A 14749-nucleotide genomic window follows, 5' to 3' on the forward strand; every position below is an offset into this window, starting at 1 on the left:
GAATTTTGTTCAATTGACCTAGGACTCCTCTGCTTATACAGATTTAGTAAGAATATAATGGACTTATTATCTGTCTCACTACTAGAAACATGATTAACTAACAATGTCATAGGTCTGCATCAGTCAGATTATTCTGATTGCTGCTTTGACTCTTCTGCTTATGTAGTTTTTGTCAGTTAAGTGCTGCCACTTTTCCCCTGCCACTTGGGAATCCAATTATTTCTATTAAATTTATTTTCTTTAGTTTAATGGTATCAATCCATGTAATTTCTGACCTACAGAGAAAAGTGATCTTCAAAGACGATAGGGTTCCCACAAAAATTTATTTCTCGTAATTGTGGCTAAGAATTGTTCTCAGTACTCTCCCAAGGTGGGGGAGAAGGTCTTAAATGATAAATGTCGCTAAGAATTTGGATTCTTTCCTCTACAGTATGTCAAGGCAGGACTGGAATTTCAACTTCATTTAGTGTAGGACACTTTTTGGTCTATGTGTTTCTAAACTTTTTTTAGAGTATTTTCTGACACACTGAGCTGCAACACTAAATCGAGACTCTCTCCTTCTTGGGCTCATATCAATACATTTGGCCTGTTTCAGGTTTGTGTTTCTTCCACAATTATCCATACTTTTAATATCCATTGTCATACGTATTCCCTGGATTTATGTCTATATAAATTAGAAAAATAAACATGACCTGACAAGACTTGAGTCTAGTTATAGGTCTAGAAGCAAAGAAGGGTGGTATGGTGGGTCCTTACAATGATCAGCAGTGTCTTACTTCTGCTTCTTCTCAGAGCTTAAGTTGTATTTTATTTCGCTGCATGTAATCTCTTGCTCACAGGTACCCATATATCTGCAGTAACCCAGCAATCCATTTGTGCAATAGCTTCCACCGCTGCTCTAAGCATTTTCCAACCTACAGTCTAAACTATGCTATCATTCCAGTTAGTATTCCAAGTCAGAACAGACAAAACAGTCCCTCAGACTGTCCCCAGAGAAGCTAGAACTTTACAAGCAAGTTCCATTCATATTCTTTCATTCCAATGGAGGAACCAATAATTTGATGGATTCTTTCAGACACTCAGTGCTGTGTTAGAGAGGGAGTGGGACAAGGGCAAGCAGAAATGACATGAAATTTTCTAGCATTTTGAGTGTAGTTTTTTTTTTTTTTTTTTTTTAGGCATTTCCTTGGTTGCTTCAGCTTCTTAGCTTGTTTCTAGAGTTCTCACAAAACTACTTTGCTCTATATATTTTGGGCTGTTTTGTTTCGTTTTTGTTTTTTTGTTTGTTTTTTTGGTGTTTCCATGGGGCAATGAGGGCCTGGCGCTTTCTGCTCTGCCATCTTGCTGATGTCACTCTTCAGTAGTATCTCCTCTTCTCATCATGTTTGTCTGTTTTTATATCTTTCTTTTATAAGGTTGTGGTTCACCTTGAAACTATTCTAGGAGCCTCAGTTCAACATGTTAAACTGAAGAAAATGAAGTACTCTTTTCAGTTGTGGATCGCAATGATGTCAGCAAAGGGACATGATGGGAAGGTATGTTTATCTCTTTCTTTACTTACTTTTTTCTTTGTGTAAACATTTATTGAGCTTCTATTGTGGTCCATATGTTAGAGGTGTAGAGAAAAGAAACTCATGAAAAAAATAAGTAAAATAGTAAAATATTTAAAGAAAGCACAGTTTGGTGAATGCCTATAAGGAATAGGCATATATGCTATTCACAGAGAGTGTGCCCATTCCTATATGGAAATCAGTGAAGGCTTCTTGATGGAGGAGTTGCAGTCTCCCAAATCTTGAATGATTTGGAAACCTTAACCAGGTAGAGAAGAGATAAAGATTATGCCAGGCAGAGGGGAAACCACGGCAAGAACAGGGACACAGGGGAATGAAGCTAATCTTAGTATGTTGTATGCTAGGTACTCAGAACATGTAGGTTTCAATGAAGCCTTAAGTGATTAGGTAACTTCAGTTGTCAAGTTCCACCTTTACCTTCCCCCTGAGATGTTTTAAAAATACATGTACAGAGCTATCTGCCCATCTCCTGTTTATTTTTCCCTTCCTTTTCATATCTGCTATGATTAGAAGCTAATACAGGTACTTGTGAAAGGAGCTTCCCTTATGCCAGGTTTTTTCAGGCTTGCTGAAGACTTTTAATATGAGCACTTTGAGAACTATAAGATAAATTCAACATTCTGGAGAATTTAACTTTTGTGAATATAGGAATGTTTTCTGCCAATGGGAATATTTGTGTTAGAGCATGACACATCCAAATTTGAAGTGCAGGCTACCTCCTAGTTTTGTTATCTTGGGCAAGTTACTTAGCTATTCTGCAGTTTACTCATACGTAAAATTAAGCTATTGATACCCATTTTACAGCTTTATTTTGTGGATTAACAATATTTTTATAAGGTATCTCACATACAATAGCCCTTCCATAAGGCAGAACTCACACGACCCTCTCTACCTTAAAAAAAAAAAAAAAGTCACTTTTAAAATTTTTTCAAATACCCAGTTTTCTTTGCAGAAACACTTTGGAAATCTCTCAGAATAAAACGTTTATAAAAATTCACAAGGGGAGGATGTTTGGCTCTGAGATGAAAGTTTATAATCAGAACTTTAGATCAAAACTAAAGCTGAAATCAAAAACAAAAAGTTTATTTTCAGTTCACTTCCAGAAGACACTGTCTTATAATTTGGATAAACTGTTAACATACATGCTGACTGTCAAAACTGGTCCTGTAATTACAAATCTGGAAAGAAAAAGACGGGGGAAAAATCTGCTCTCCTCTTACTTTGAATTATGATACCAGATTTAGAGCTGGGATTATGATGCCAGATTTAGAGCTGGTGGTCATAACCACTTTACCATGTTGCTCATTAATAATCACTTAAAATAGGTAGAAAAGGGATGTGGCCATTTTCTAACCCATACTTTTTATGTTAATGTAGCTCTTTTTTAATTACAAACCTAATTTAAAATTTTTAAATTTTGTGACTACATAATAGTTGTATGTATTTATGGGATATATAAGATGTTATGACACATACATACAATGTGTAGTTATGAAATCTGTAACTGAAGTATCCAACAGTTTAAACATTTATTATTTCTTTGTGGTGTAACTTTCCAATTCCACTCTCTTGTTTTATAATATACAACAAAGTACTTTAAACTATAGTCACCCAATTGTGCTATCAAACCCTAGACCTTATTTCTTCTCTTTTTATACTCAATAATCATCCCCACTTCTCTTGCAGTTTCTTGTGCATTTGCACTATAACATTTATTTCTTTTAATACTATCTCTTAAAAAATGGTTGTAGTTATTATCATAGTCATATCTTCAAGAACAAAATTCCACACTCAATGAAAGTAAATCAAAAATAAGAACAATCCCCTATTCCCCTGGTTGCTCAGAAATCAATGTATAGATGCAGAAAGCCTGAAAAAGAAATGTACTATAACACTCTCAAATTAAAACAATAATTCTTCAGCAATAGACTCTGTGCAAAAGAAATCTTCAAAATGCCAGATAAGGAAATCAAAATATTGACTTTAAAAAGGCTTAATGAAATTAAATTGATTTTTTTTTTTTTTGAGACAGAGTCTCACTCTGTTGCCTAGGCTAGATTGCAGTGGTGCAATCTTGGCCTACTGCAACCTCTGCTTCCCTTGTTTAAGCGATTTTCCTGCCTCAGCCTCCTGAAGAGCTGGGGCTACAAGCACATGCCACAACACTTGGCTAATTTTTGTATTTTTAGTAGAGATGGGGTTTCACCATTTTTGGCCAGGCTAGTCTAAACTCCTGACCTCAGGTGATCCAATCATGCTGGCCCCTAAAGTGCTGGGATTACAGGCATGAGCCACCACACCTGGACCTTAAATGGAAATTTGTAAAGCAATACAAATATATTAGAATATCAATTTAGGCTGTTAATATGAAATTTACTAAGAAGGTAGATTTTCTAAAAAAATGTAATAATAACAGAAATTTTGGAACTTATAAATTCATTGAAGGGGTTACAAAAACATTCCAAAGACCAAGCAGAAGGAAGACTCTCAAAATATGAAGACACATCTTTTGAAGTAATCCAATCAAACAAAAATAAAGACAAATGAACAAAGCCCTTAAGATGAGTGTGCAAAAATAACAATACTTACAATTTGTTGGTATTACTGAGGTAGAAAGAAAGATAAAAAATAAGTTTAGAAATCCTATTTAAGAAAATTATTTATGGAAGCATCTCAAGTGTAGCAAGAGATTTAGACATCCAGATACAGTAGTCCCAGCAATCCAAGACAAATACATTGCAAAAGGCATATTAAATCAGAATATCTAAAGTCAACATAAAAGAAATACTTCTATGATCAGCAAGAAAAATGCATGTAGTCACCTATGAAAGAAACCCCATCAGACTAAGAATGAGCTTCTTAGCAGAAACTTTGCAGGTCAGAAGAAAATGGAATGGGATTTACAAATTGCTGAAAGAAAAAAATACAATAAAAATGTTTATATCCAGCATGATTAAGCTTCATAAATGAAGGAGAAATAAAGTCTTTTCCAGACAAGCAATTGCTGAGGGAATTTATCACCACTAGACCAGACTTAAAACAAATGCTCAAAAATGTCCTTGACATGGAAATAAAAGGTATATGTTCATGATTATGATAACTCATTAACATATAAAACTCAATGATGTTATAAAACAATCACATAAAGAAGGAAGAAAAGTCAAGTTGTTAACACAACAAAATTTCACCAAACCATAAAGACAAACAGAGAAAAAGAAACAAACAATGTATAAAACAATTGAAAAGATTTAGTGACTTGACAGAAAATAAACCTCATGTATAAATGTTAACCTTGAACTCAAATGGATTAAATACTCTTCTAAAGAGAGATAGATTGGCAGAAAATATAAGAAACATGATCCATCTAAATGCTGCTTCCAAGAAATTCACCTTCTCTGTAAATACATACATAGACTGAGAGAAAACGGTTGAAAAAAGATATTTTATGGAAATAGAAACTAAAAGAGAGTAGGAATAGCTTTACCTATACTAGATATAGCAGATATTAAATTAAAAAGTTAAAAAAGACAAATAAGGTCATTGTATAATGATAAAAGGATCAATGCAACAGGAGGATATAACATTACTCAGTATATATACACTCAATACTGGAGCAACCAGATTCATAAAACAAATATTACTACATCTAACAAGAGAGGTGGAAAATAATACAATAATAGTGTGCAACTTCAACTGCGCATTCACAGCATTAGACATCATTAAGACGGGAAATCAACAAAGAAATATTGAACTTATTTGGACTTTAGGTGCAATAGACTTAACACACTTTGACAGAAAAGTCTACTCAACAACTGTGAAATGTACATTTTTTTCACATAAGCACATGGAACATTCTCCAAGATAGACCATGTATGACCTTGTATAGACCTTGTATTTTAGGCCACAAAACAAGTCTCAGTGAATTTTTTAACATTAAAAACATATCAAGAATCTTCTCAGACCACGCTTGAATAAAACTGAATATCACTACTTTTGGGAACTTTGGAAACTATACAAATACATGGAAATCAAACATGTTCCTTAATGATTATTGTGTCAATGAAGAAATTAAGGTGGAAATTATAGCAATTTTTGAAACAAATGAAAAGGAAAACACAACACATCAAATTCTGTGGGATAAAGAAAAAGGAGTTCCCAAAGGGATGTTCATAGTATTAAATGCCTATACTAAAAAAGTAGGAACATTACAAATTAACAACCTAATGATGGACTGCCATGAACTAGAAACACAAGAACAAACTAAACCGAAAAGTGGCAGAAGAAAATGAGTTAAAAAAAAAAATTGTAGTAGAACTAAGTAAAATAGAGACCAAAAAGGAAAGGTAGAAGAACAAAGGGTCACTGAAACAGGAAGTGTTGGTTCTTAAAAAAGGTAAACAAAATAATCCACTATCCAGATTAATCATGAAAAAAAGAGAGATTACAACAAAATCAGAAATGAAAAAAGAGAGATTACAACAAAATCAGAAAAGCAAAAGAAGAAATTATAAATGACATCACAGAAATACAAAGATTCTTAAAAATTATTATTAAGAACTCTACTTCCACAAACAAGAAAATCTAGAGGAAATAAATTAATTTCTGGAAACATGCAACCTCCCATTTGAATCAGGAGGTAATAGAGAACTTGAGCAGACCTATAATGAATAGCAACATTGAATCAGTAATAAATAATTTTTATCAAAGGAATCTCAGAACTAAATGGATTTTCCATACACACAAAGAAGAATAAACAGTTCTTTTGAAATTGCTCCAAAAGTTCAAAGAGGAGAGAATTCTTCATAACTCATTCCATGACACCACTATCACCCTGATACCAAAACCATACAAGAACACAACAACCACAGAAAAACTACAGATCAGTAGTCTGAAGAGCATAGATGCAAAAATCCTCAGCAAAATACTAGAAAACCAAATTCAACAGCATAACAAAAAGATAATACGCCATAAACAAGTGGGTTTTATATTAGGAATATAAGGATGGTTTAACATAAACAAATCAATAAAAGTGATATATTACATAAACAAAAATAACAAAACCATATAATTATCTCAATAGATGCAGGAAAAAGCATTTAATAAAATTTAGAATCTTTTTATGATAAACAGTCTCAACAATCTAGGCATAAAATGAACATATCTCAATGTAATAAAGGCCACATACAACAAACCCAAATCTAATATCACACTGAATGGAGAAAAGTTGAAAGCATTTCCTCTAAGAACTAGAACAAGACAAGGATGCCCACTTTCACCACTCCTATTCAACACAGTACTGAAAGTCCTAGCCAGAGCAATCTGGCAAAAGAAATAAATAAAAGATATCCAAACTGGAAAAGAGGAAGTGAAATTTTTTCCTGTTATCTGACTATATAATCTTATATCTTGGAAAACCTAAAGACTCCAAAAATAATCCCCTAGAATTGATAAAAGAATTCAGTAAAGTTTCAGGATACAAAATACATGTATAAAAACAAGTAGCATTTTTTTACACCAATAAAAGTGTAGCTGAGAATAAAATCAACAATGCAATTCCATTTATAATAGTTACAAAAAATAAATTAAGTAGAACTCCTTGTTAATTAAGAAGATGAAATATATATAATGTATATATTACATATAAATATATAATATATTTGTATATTATATATTATATATATTATTTATATTTATATTTAAATATAATTATATAATATATATTAAATATGTTATAATTAGATTTATATTTTTAAATTATATAATATATAAATATAATAATATGTACTTTTACTGATATATATCTGTATACATATATACATATGTATATGTATACACATATATACATACGTATATGTATACACATATGTACATATATACATACGTATATGTATACACATATGTACATATATACATACGTATATGTATACACATATGTACATATATACATACGTATATGTATACACATATGTACATATATACATACGTATATGTATACACATATGTACATATATACATACGTATATGTATACACATATGTACATATATACATATGTATATGTATACACATATGTACATATATACATATGTATATGTATACACATATATACATATATACATATGTATATGTATACACATATATACGTATATATGTATATACATACATGCACGTGTATATATGTATTGTCCAATGTATTGAATTGTGTATATGTATACACGTGTATATATATTTGTGTGTATATATATATACACACATATACACAGTAGTTTGTAGTTTTACTGATATCTATATCTATATCACTATATATATATCAGTATATATATCAGTATATATAGATATAAGTATATAGATATAGATATAGATATCAGTAAAACTACAAACTACTGATGTAAGAAAAAGTAGATGACACAAATAAATGGAGAAACATCCCATGCTATTGGATTGGAAGAATCAATATATACAAAATTATATATATATATATCAGTAAAACTACAAAATACTGATGAAAGAAAAAGTAGATGACACAAATAAATGGAGAAACATCCCATGCTATTGGATTGGAAAAATTAATATAAACAAAATTACCATACTGCTCTAAGCAATCTACAGATTTAATACTTTTCCTATCATAACATCAGTGTCATTTTTTCCAAGAATTAGAAAACATTCTTTTTTTATTTTTATTTTTATTTCTATTATTGTTATACTTTAAGTTTTAGGGTACATGTGCACAATGTGCAGGTTTGTTACATATGTATACATGTGCCATGTTGGTGTGCTGCACCCATTAATTTGTTATTTAACATTAGGTGTATCTCCTAATGCTATCCCTCCCCCTCCCCCCACCCCACAACAGTCCCCAGAGTGTGAAGTTCCCCTTCCTGTGTCCATGTGCTCTCATTGTTCAATTCCCACCTATAAGTGAGAACATGCGGTGTTTGGTTTTTTGTCCTTGTGATAGTCTGCTGAGAATGATGGTTTCCAGTTTCATCCATGTCCCTACAAAGGACATGAACTCATCATTTTTTATGGCTGCATAGTATTCCATGGTGTATATGTGCCACATTTTCTTAATCCAGTCTATCGTTGTTGGACATTTGGGTTGGTTCCAAGTCTTTGCTATTGCAGATAGTGACACAATAAACATACGTGTGCATGTGTCTTTATAGTAGCATGATTTATAATCCTTTGGGTATATACCCAGTAATGGGATGGCTGGGTCAAATGGTATTTCTAGTTCTAGATCCCTGAGGAATCACCACACTGACTTCCACAATGGTTGAACTAGTTTACGGTCCCACCAACAGTGTAAAAGTGTTCCTATTTCTCCACATCCTCTCCAGCACCTGTTGTTTCCCGACTTTTTAATGATCGCCATTCTAACTGGTGTGAGATGGTTATCTCATTGTGGTTTTGATTTGCATTTCTCTGATGGCCAGCGATGATGAGCATTTTTTCATGTGTTTTTTGACTGCATAAATGTCTTCTTTTGAGAAGTGTCTGTTCATATCCTTCGCCCACTTTTTGATGGGGTTGTTTGTTTTTTTCTTGTAAATTTGTTGGAGTTCATTGTAGATTCTGGATATTAGCCCTTTGTCAGATGAGTAGGTTGCAAATTTTTCTCCCATTTTGTAGGTTGCCTGTTCACTCTGATGGTAGTTTCTTTTGCTGTGCAGAAGCTCTTTAGTTTAATTAGATGCCATTTGTCATTTTTGGCTTTTGTTGCCATTGCTTTTGGTGTTTTAGACATGAAGTCCTTGCACATGCCTATGTCCTGAATGGTATTGCCTAGGTTTTCATCTAGGGTTTTTATGGTTTTAGGTCTAACGTTTAAGTCTTTAATCCATCTTGAACTAATTTTTGTATAAGGTGTAAGGAAGGGATCCAGTTTTAGCTTTCTACATATGGCTAGCCACTTTTCCCAGCATCATTTATTAAATGGGGAATTGTTTCCCCATTTCTTGTTTTTGTCAGGTTTGTCAAAGATCAGATGGTTGTAGATATGTGGCATTATTTCTGAGGGTTCTGTTCTCTTCCATTGATCTATATCTCTGTTTTGGTACCAGTACCATGCTGTTTTGGTTACCGTAGCCTTGTAGTATAGTTTGAAGTCAGGCAGCGTGATGCCTCCAGCTTTGTTCTTTTGGCTTAGGATTGACTTGGTGATGCGGGCTCTTTTTTGGTTACATATGAACTTAGAGTAGTTTTTTCCAGTTCTGTGAAGAAAGTCATTGGTAGCTTAATGGGGATGGCATTGAATCTATAAATTACCTTGGGCAGTATGATCATTTTCAAAATATTGATTCTTCCTATCCATGAGCATGGAATCTTCTTCTATTTGTTTGTGTCCTCTTTTATTTTGTTGAGAGGTGGTTTGTAGTTCTCCTAGAAGAGGTCCTTCACATCCCCTGTAGGCTGGATTCCTAGATATTTTATTCTCTTTGAAACAATTGTGAATGGGAATTCACTCACGATTTGGCTCTCTGATTGTCTGTTTTTGGTGTATAGGAATGCTTGTGATTTTTGTGCATTGATTTTGTATCCTGAGACTTTGCTGAAGTTGCTTATCAGCTTAAGGAGATTTTGGGCTGATAGGATGGAGTTTTCTAAATATACAGTCATGTCATCTGCAAACAGGGACAATTTGACTTCCTGTTTTACTAATTGAATACTCTTTATTTCTTTCCCGTGCCTGATTTCCCTAAAGAGAACTTCCAACACTATGTTGAATAAGAGTGGTGAGAGAGGGCATCCCTGTCTTGTGCCAGTTTTCAAAGGGAATGCTTCCAGTTTTTGCCCATTCAATATGACATTGGCTTTGGGTTTGTCATAAATAGTTCTTATTATTTTGAGACACATGCCATCAATACCTACTTTATGGAGAGTTTTTAGCATGAAGGGCTGTTGAATTTTGTCAATGGCCTTTTCTGCATCTATTGAGATAATCATGTGTTTTTTGTGTTTGGTTCTGTTTATATGATGAATTACGTTTATTGATTTGCATATGTTGAAGCAGTGTTGCATCCCAGGGATGAAGCCCACTTGATCCTGGTGGATAAGCTTTTTGATGTGCTCCTGGATTCAGTTTGCCAGTATTTTATTGAGGATTTTTGCATCAGCATTCATTAGAGATACTGGTCTAAAATTCTCTTGTTTGTTGTTGTGTTTCTGCCAGGCTTTGGTATCAGGATGATGTTGGCCTCAGAAAATGAGTTAGGGAAGATTCCCTCTTTTTCTGTTGATTGGAATAGTTTCAGAGGGAATGGTACTAGCTCCTCTTTGTAGCTCTGGTAGAATTCGGCTATGAATCTGTCTGGTTCTGGATGTTTTTTTTTGCTGGTAGGCTAATTATTGCCTCAATTTCAGAACCTGTTATTGGTGTATTCAGTGATTCAAATTCTTCCTAGTTTAGTCTTGGGAGGGTGTATGTGTCCAGGAATTTATCCGTTTCTTCTAGATTTTCTAGTTTTTTTTTGTGTAGAGGTGTTTATACTATTCTCTGATGGTAGTTTGTATTTCTTTGGGATTGGTGGTGCTATACCCTTTATCATTTTTTATTGCATCTATTTGATTCCTCTCTCTTTTCTTCTTTATTAGTCTTGCTAGTGGTCTATCAATTTTATTGATCTTTTCAAAAAAACCAGCTCCTGGATTCACTGATTTTTGAAGCGTTTTTTTTGTGTGTGTCTATCTCCTTCAGTTCTGCTCTGATCTGAATTATTTCTTGCATTCTGTTAGCTTTTGAATGTGTTGGCTCTTGCTTCTCTAGTTCTTTTAATTGTGATATTAGGGTGTCAATTTGAGATCTTTCTTGCTTTCTCTTGTGGGCGTTTAGTGCTATAAATTTCCCTCTACACACTGCTTTAAATGTGTCCTAGAGATTCTGGTGTGTTGTGTCTTTGTTCTCATTGGTTTTGAAGAACATCTTTATTTCTGCCTTCATTTCGTTATGTACCCAGTAGTCATTCAGGAGCAGTTTGTTCAGTTTCCATATGGTAGAGCTGTTTTGAGTGAGTTACTTAATCCTGAGTTCTAGTTCAATTGCACTGTGGTCTGAGAGACAGTTTGTTATAATTTCTGTTCTTCTACATTTGCTGAAGAGTACTTTACTTCCAACTATGTGGTCAATTTTGGAATAAGTGTGATGTGGTGCTGAGAATAATGTATATTCTGTTGATTTGGGGTGGAGAGTTCTGTAGATGTCTATTAGGTCCACTTGGTGCAGAGCTGAGTTCAATTGCTGGATATCCTTGTTAACTTTCTGTCTCACTGATCTGTCTAATGTTGACAGTGGGGTGTTAAAGTCTCCCATTATTATTGTGTGGGAGTCTAAGTCTCTTTGTAGGCCTCTAAGGACTTGCTTTATGAATCTGGGTGCTCCTGTATTGGGTGCATATATATTTAGGATAGTTAGCTCTTCTTGTTGAATTGATCCCTTTACCATTACGGAGTGGCCTTCTTTGTCTCTTTTGATCTTTGTTGGTTTAAAGTCTGTTTTATCAGAGACTAGGATTGCAACCCCTGCCTTTTTTGTTTTCCATTTGCTTGGTAGATCTTCCTCCATCCCTTTATTTTTAGCCAATGTGTGTCTCTGCATGTGAGATGGGTTTCCTGCATACAGCACACTGATGGGTCTTGACTCTCTATCCAATTTGCCAGTCTGTGTCTTTTAATTGGAGCATTTAGCCCATTTACATTTAAGGTTAATATTGTTATGTGTCAATTTGATTCTGTCATTATGATGTTAGCTGGTTATTTTGCTCATTAGTTGATGCAGTTTCTTTTTAGCATTGACAGTTTTTACAATTTGGCATGTTTTTGCAGTGGCTGTTACTGGTTGTTCCTTTCCATGTTTAGTGCTTCCTTCAGGAGCTCTTTTAGGGCAGGCCTGGTGGTGACAAAATCTCTCAGCATTTGCTTGTCTGTAAAGGATTTCATTTCTCCTTCACTTATGAAGCTTAGTTTGGCTGGATATGAAATTCTGGGTTGAAAATTCTTTTCTTTAAGAATGTTGAATATTGGCCCCCACTCTCTTCTGGTTTGTAGAGTTTCTGCCGAGAGATCCACTGTTAGTCTGATGGGCTTCCCTTTGTGGGTAACCCGACCTTTCTCTCTGTCTGCCCTTGACATTGTTTTCCTTTATTTCAATTTTGGTGAATCTCATAATTATGTCCTTAGAATTGCTCTTCTCGAGGAGTATCTTTGCAGCATTCTCTGTAGTTCCTGAATTTGAATGTTGGCCTGCCTCGCTAGGTTCTTGAAGTTCTCCTGGATAATATCCTGAAGAGTGTTTTCCAACTTGATTCCATTGTCACCGTCATGTTCAGGTACACCAATCAGATGTAGATTTGGTCTTTTCACATAGTCCCATATTTCTTGGAGGCTTTGTTCATTTTTTACTCGTTTGTCTCTAAACTTCTGTTCTTGCTTCATTTCATTCATTTCAACTTAAATCACTGATACCCTTTCTTCCACTTTATCAAATCGGCTACTGAAGGTTGTGCATTCATCACGTAGTTCTCGTGCCATGGTTTTCAGCTCCATGAGGTCATTTAAGGACTTATCTACACCTGTTATTCTAGTTTACCATTCGTCTGATCTTTTTTCAAGGTTTTTAACTTCTTTGCGACGCGTTCGAAGATCCTCCTTTAGCTTGGAGTAGTTTGTTATTGATTGTCGGACGCCTTCTTCTCTCAACTCATCAAAGTCATTCTCTATCCAGCTTTGTTCTGTTGCTGGTGAGGAGCTGCATTCCTTTGGAGGAGAAGAGGTGCTCTGATTTTTAGAATTTTCAGCTTTTCTGCTCTGGTTTCTCCCCATCTTTGTGATTTTATCTACCTTTGGTCTTTGATGATGGCGACGTACAGATGGGGTTTAGGTGTGGATGTCCTTTCTGTTTGTTAGTTTTCCTTCTAACAGTCAGGACCCTCAGTTGCAGGTCTGTTGGAGTTTACTAAGGTCCACTTCACACTCTGTTTGCCTAGGTATCACCAGCAGAGGCTGCAGAACAGCAAATATTGCAGAATGGCCGATGTTGCTGCCTGATCCTTCCTCTGGAAGCTTCATCTCAGGGGCATCCAGCTCTGTAAGATGTCAGTCAGCCCCTACTGGGAGGTGTCTCCCAGTTAGGCTACTTGGGGGTCAGGGACCCACTTGAGGAGGCAGTCTGTCCGTTCTCAGATCTCAAACTCCATGCTGGGAGAACCAGTACTCTCTTCAAAGCTGTCAGACAAGACGTTTAATTCTGCAGAAGTTTCTGCTGCCTTTTGTTCAGCTCTGCCCTGCCCCAGAGGTGGAGTCTACAGAGGCAGGCAGGCCTCCTTGAGCTGTGGTGGGCTCTACCCAGTTTTAGCTTACCAGCCGTTTTGTTTACCTAGTCAAGCCTCAGCAATGGCGGATGCCCCTCCCCCAGCCTCGCTGCCACCTTGCAGTTTGATCTCAGACTGCTGTGCTAGCAGTGAGTGAGGCTCTGTGGGCTTCGGACCCTCCGAGCCAGGCACGGGATATGATTTCCTGGTGTGCCGTTTGCTAACGCCGTTGGAAAAGCACAGTATTAGGGTGGGTGTTTCCTGATTTTCCAGGTACTGTATGTCATGGCTTCCCTTGGCTAGGAAAGGGAATTCTCCGACCCCTTGTGCTTCCCAGGTGAGAGGATGCCCCACCCTGCTCTGTGGGCTGAACCCTCTGTCTGACAAGCCAGTGAGATAAACCTGGTACCTCGGTTGGAAATGCAAAAATCACCCATCTTCTGTGTCGCTCATGCTTGGAGCTGCGGACTGGAGCTGTTCCTATTCAGCCATCTTGTAACCTCGAGCCTACAACCTGTCTTCCAGCTTACTAATTACTTATTCTATTTGTTTAATAATGCATTTGAGAGATTCTCATGCATTTTCAGTTTGTCAAGTGAATTTTTCTTCTTTTTAAATTTTAATCTTTAAAAAATGTCTCTGACGGAATTTGGAATTCCTTCTCTGCATTGTCTTTAAGTTCATTAGGCTTCCACAAGATACCTATTTTCAATTCTCTGCCTGACAATTCACATATCTCTGTCACTCCTGAATTGGTCACTGGTGCCGTATTTAGTTTATTTGGTTAGGTTATGTTTTCCTGGATGTTTTTGATGCTTATGTACATTTATTAATGTCTTAACATTGAAGAGTTAGGTGTTGTTTTCAATATT

The 14749-nt window shown here is 35.4% G+C and overlaps 1 protein-coding gene across 3 annotated transcripts in view; it reads left to right on the top strand.

The window, feature by feature from the left end:
- The window catches only part of FAAH2 (fatty acid amide hydrolase 2), a 399339-nt gene that overhangs the window by 326274 nt on the left and 58316 nt on the right, over positions 1-14749 (top strand). For all 3 annotated transcript variants that reach the window (XM_054676505.2, XM_063804045.1, XM_054676504.2), the window contains one exon: positions 1416-1535. In XM_054676505.2, coding sequence (XP_054532480.1) covers positions 1416-1535 — 120 coding nt within the window. The remainder of the gene's footprint in view (positions 1-1415; positions 1536-14749) is intronic.

Source organism: Pan troglodytes, chromosome X (genome assembly GCF_028858775.2).
Source record: "Pan troglodytes isolate AG18354 chromosome X, NHGRI_mPanTro3-v2.0_pri, whole genome shotgun sequence".
NCBI classification, from domain to species: Eukaryota; Metazoa; Chordata; class Mammalia; order Primates; family Hominidae; genus Pan; species Pan troglodytes.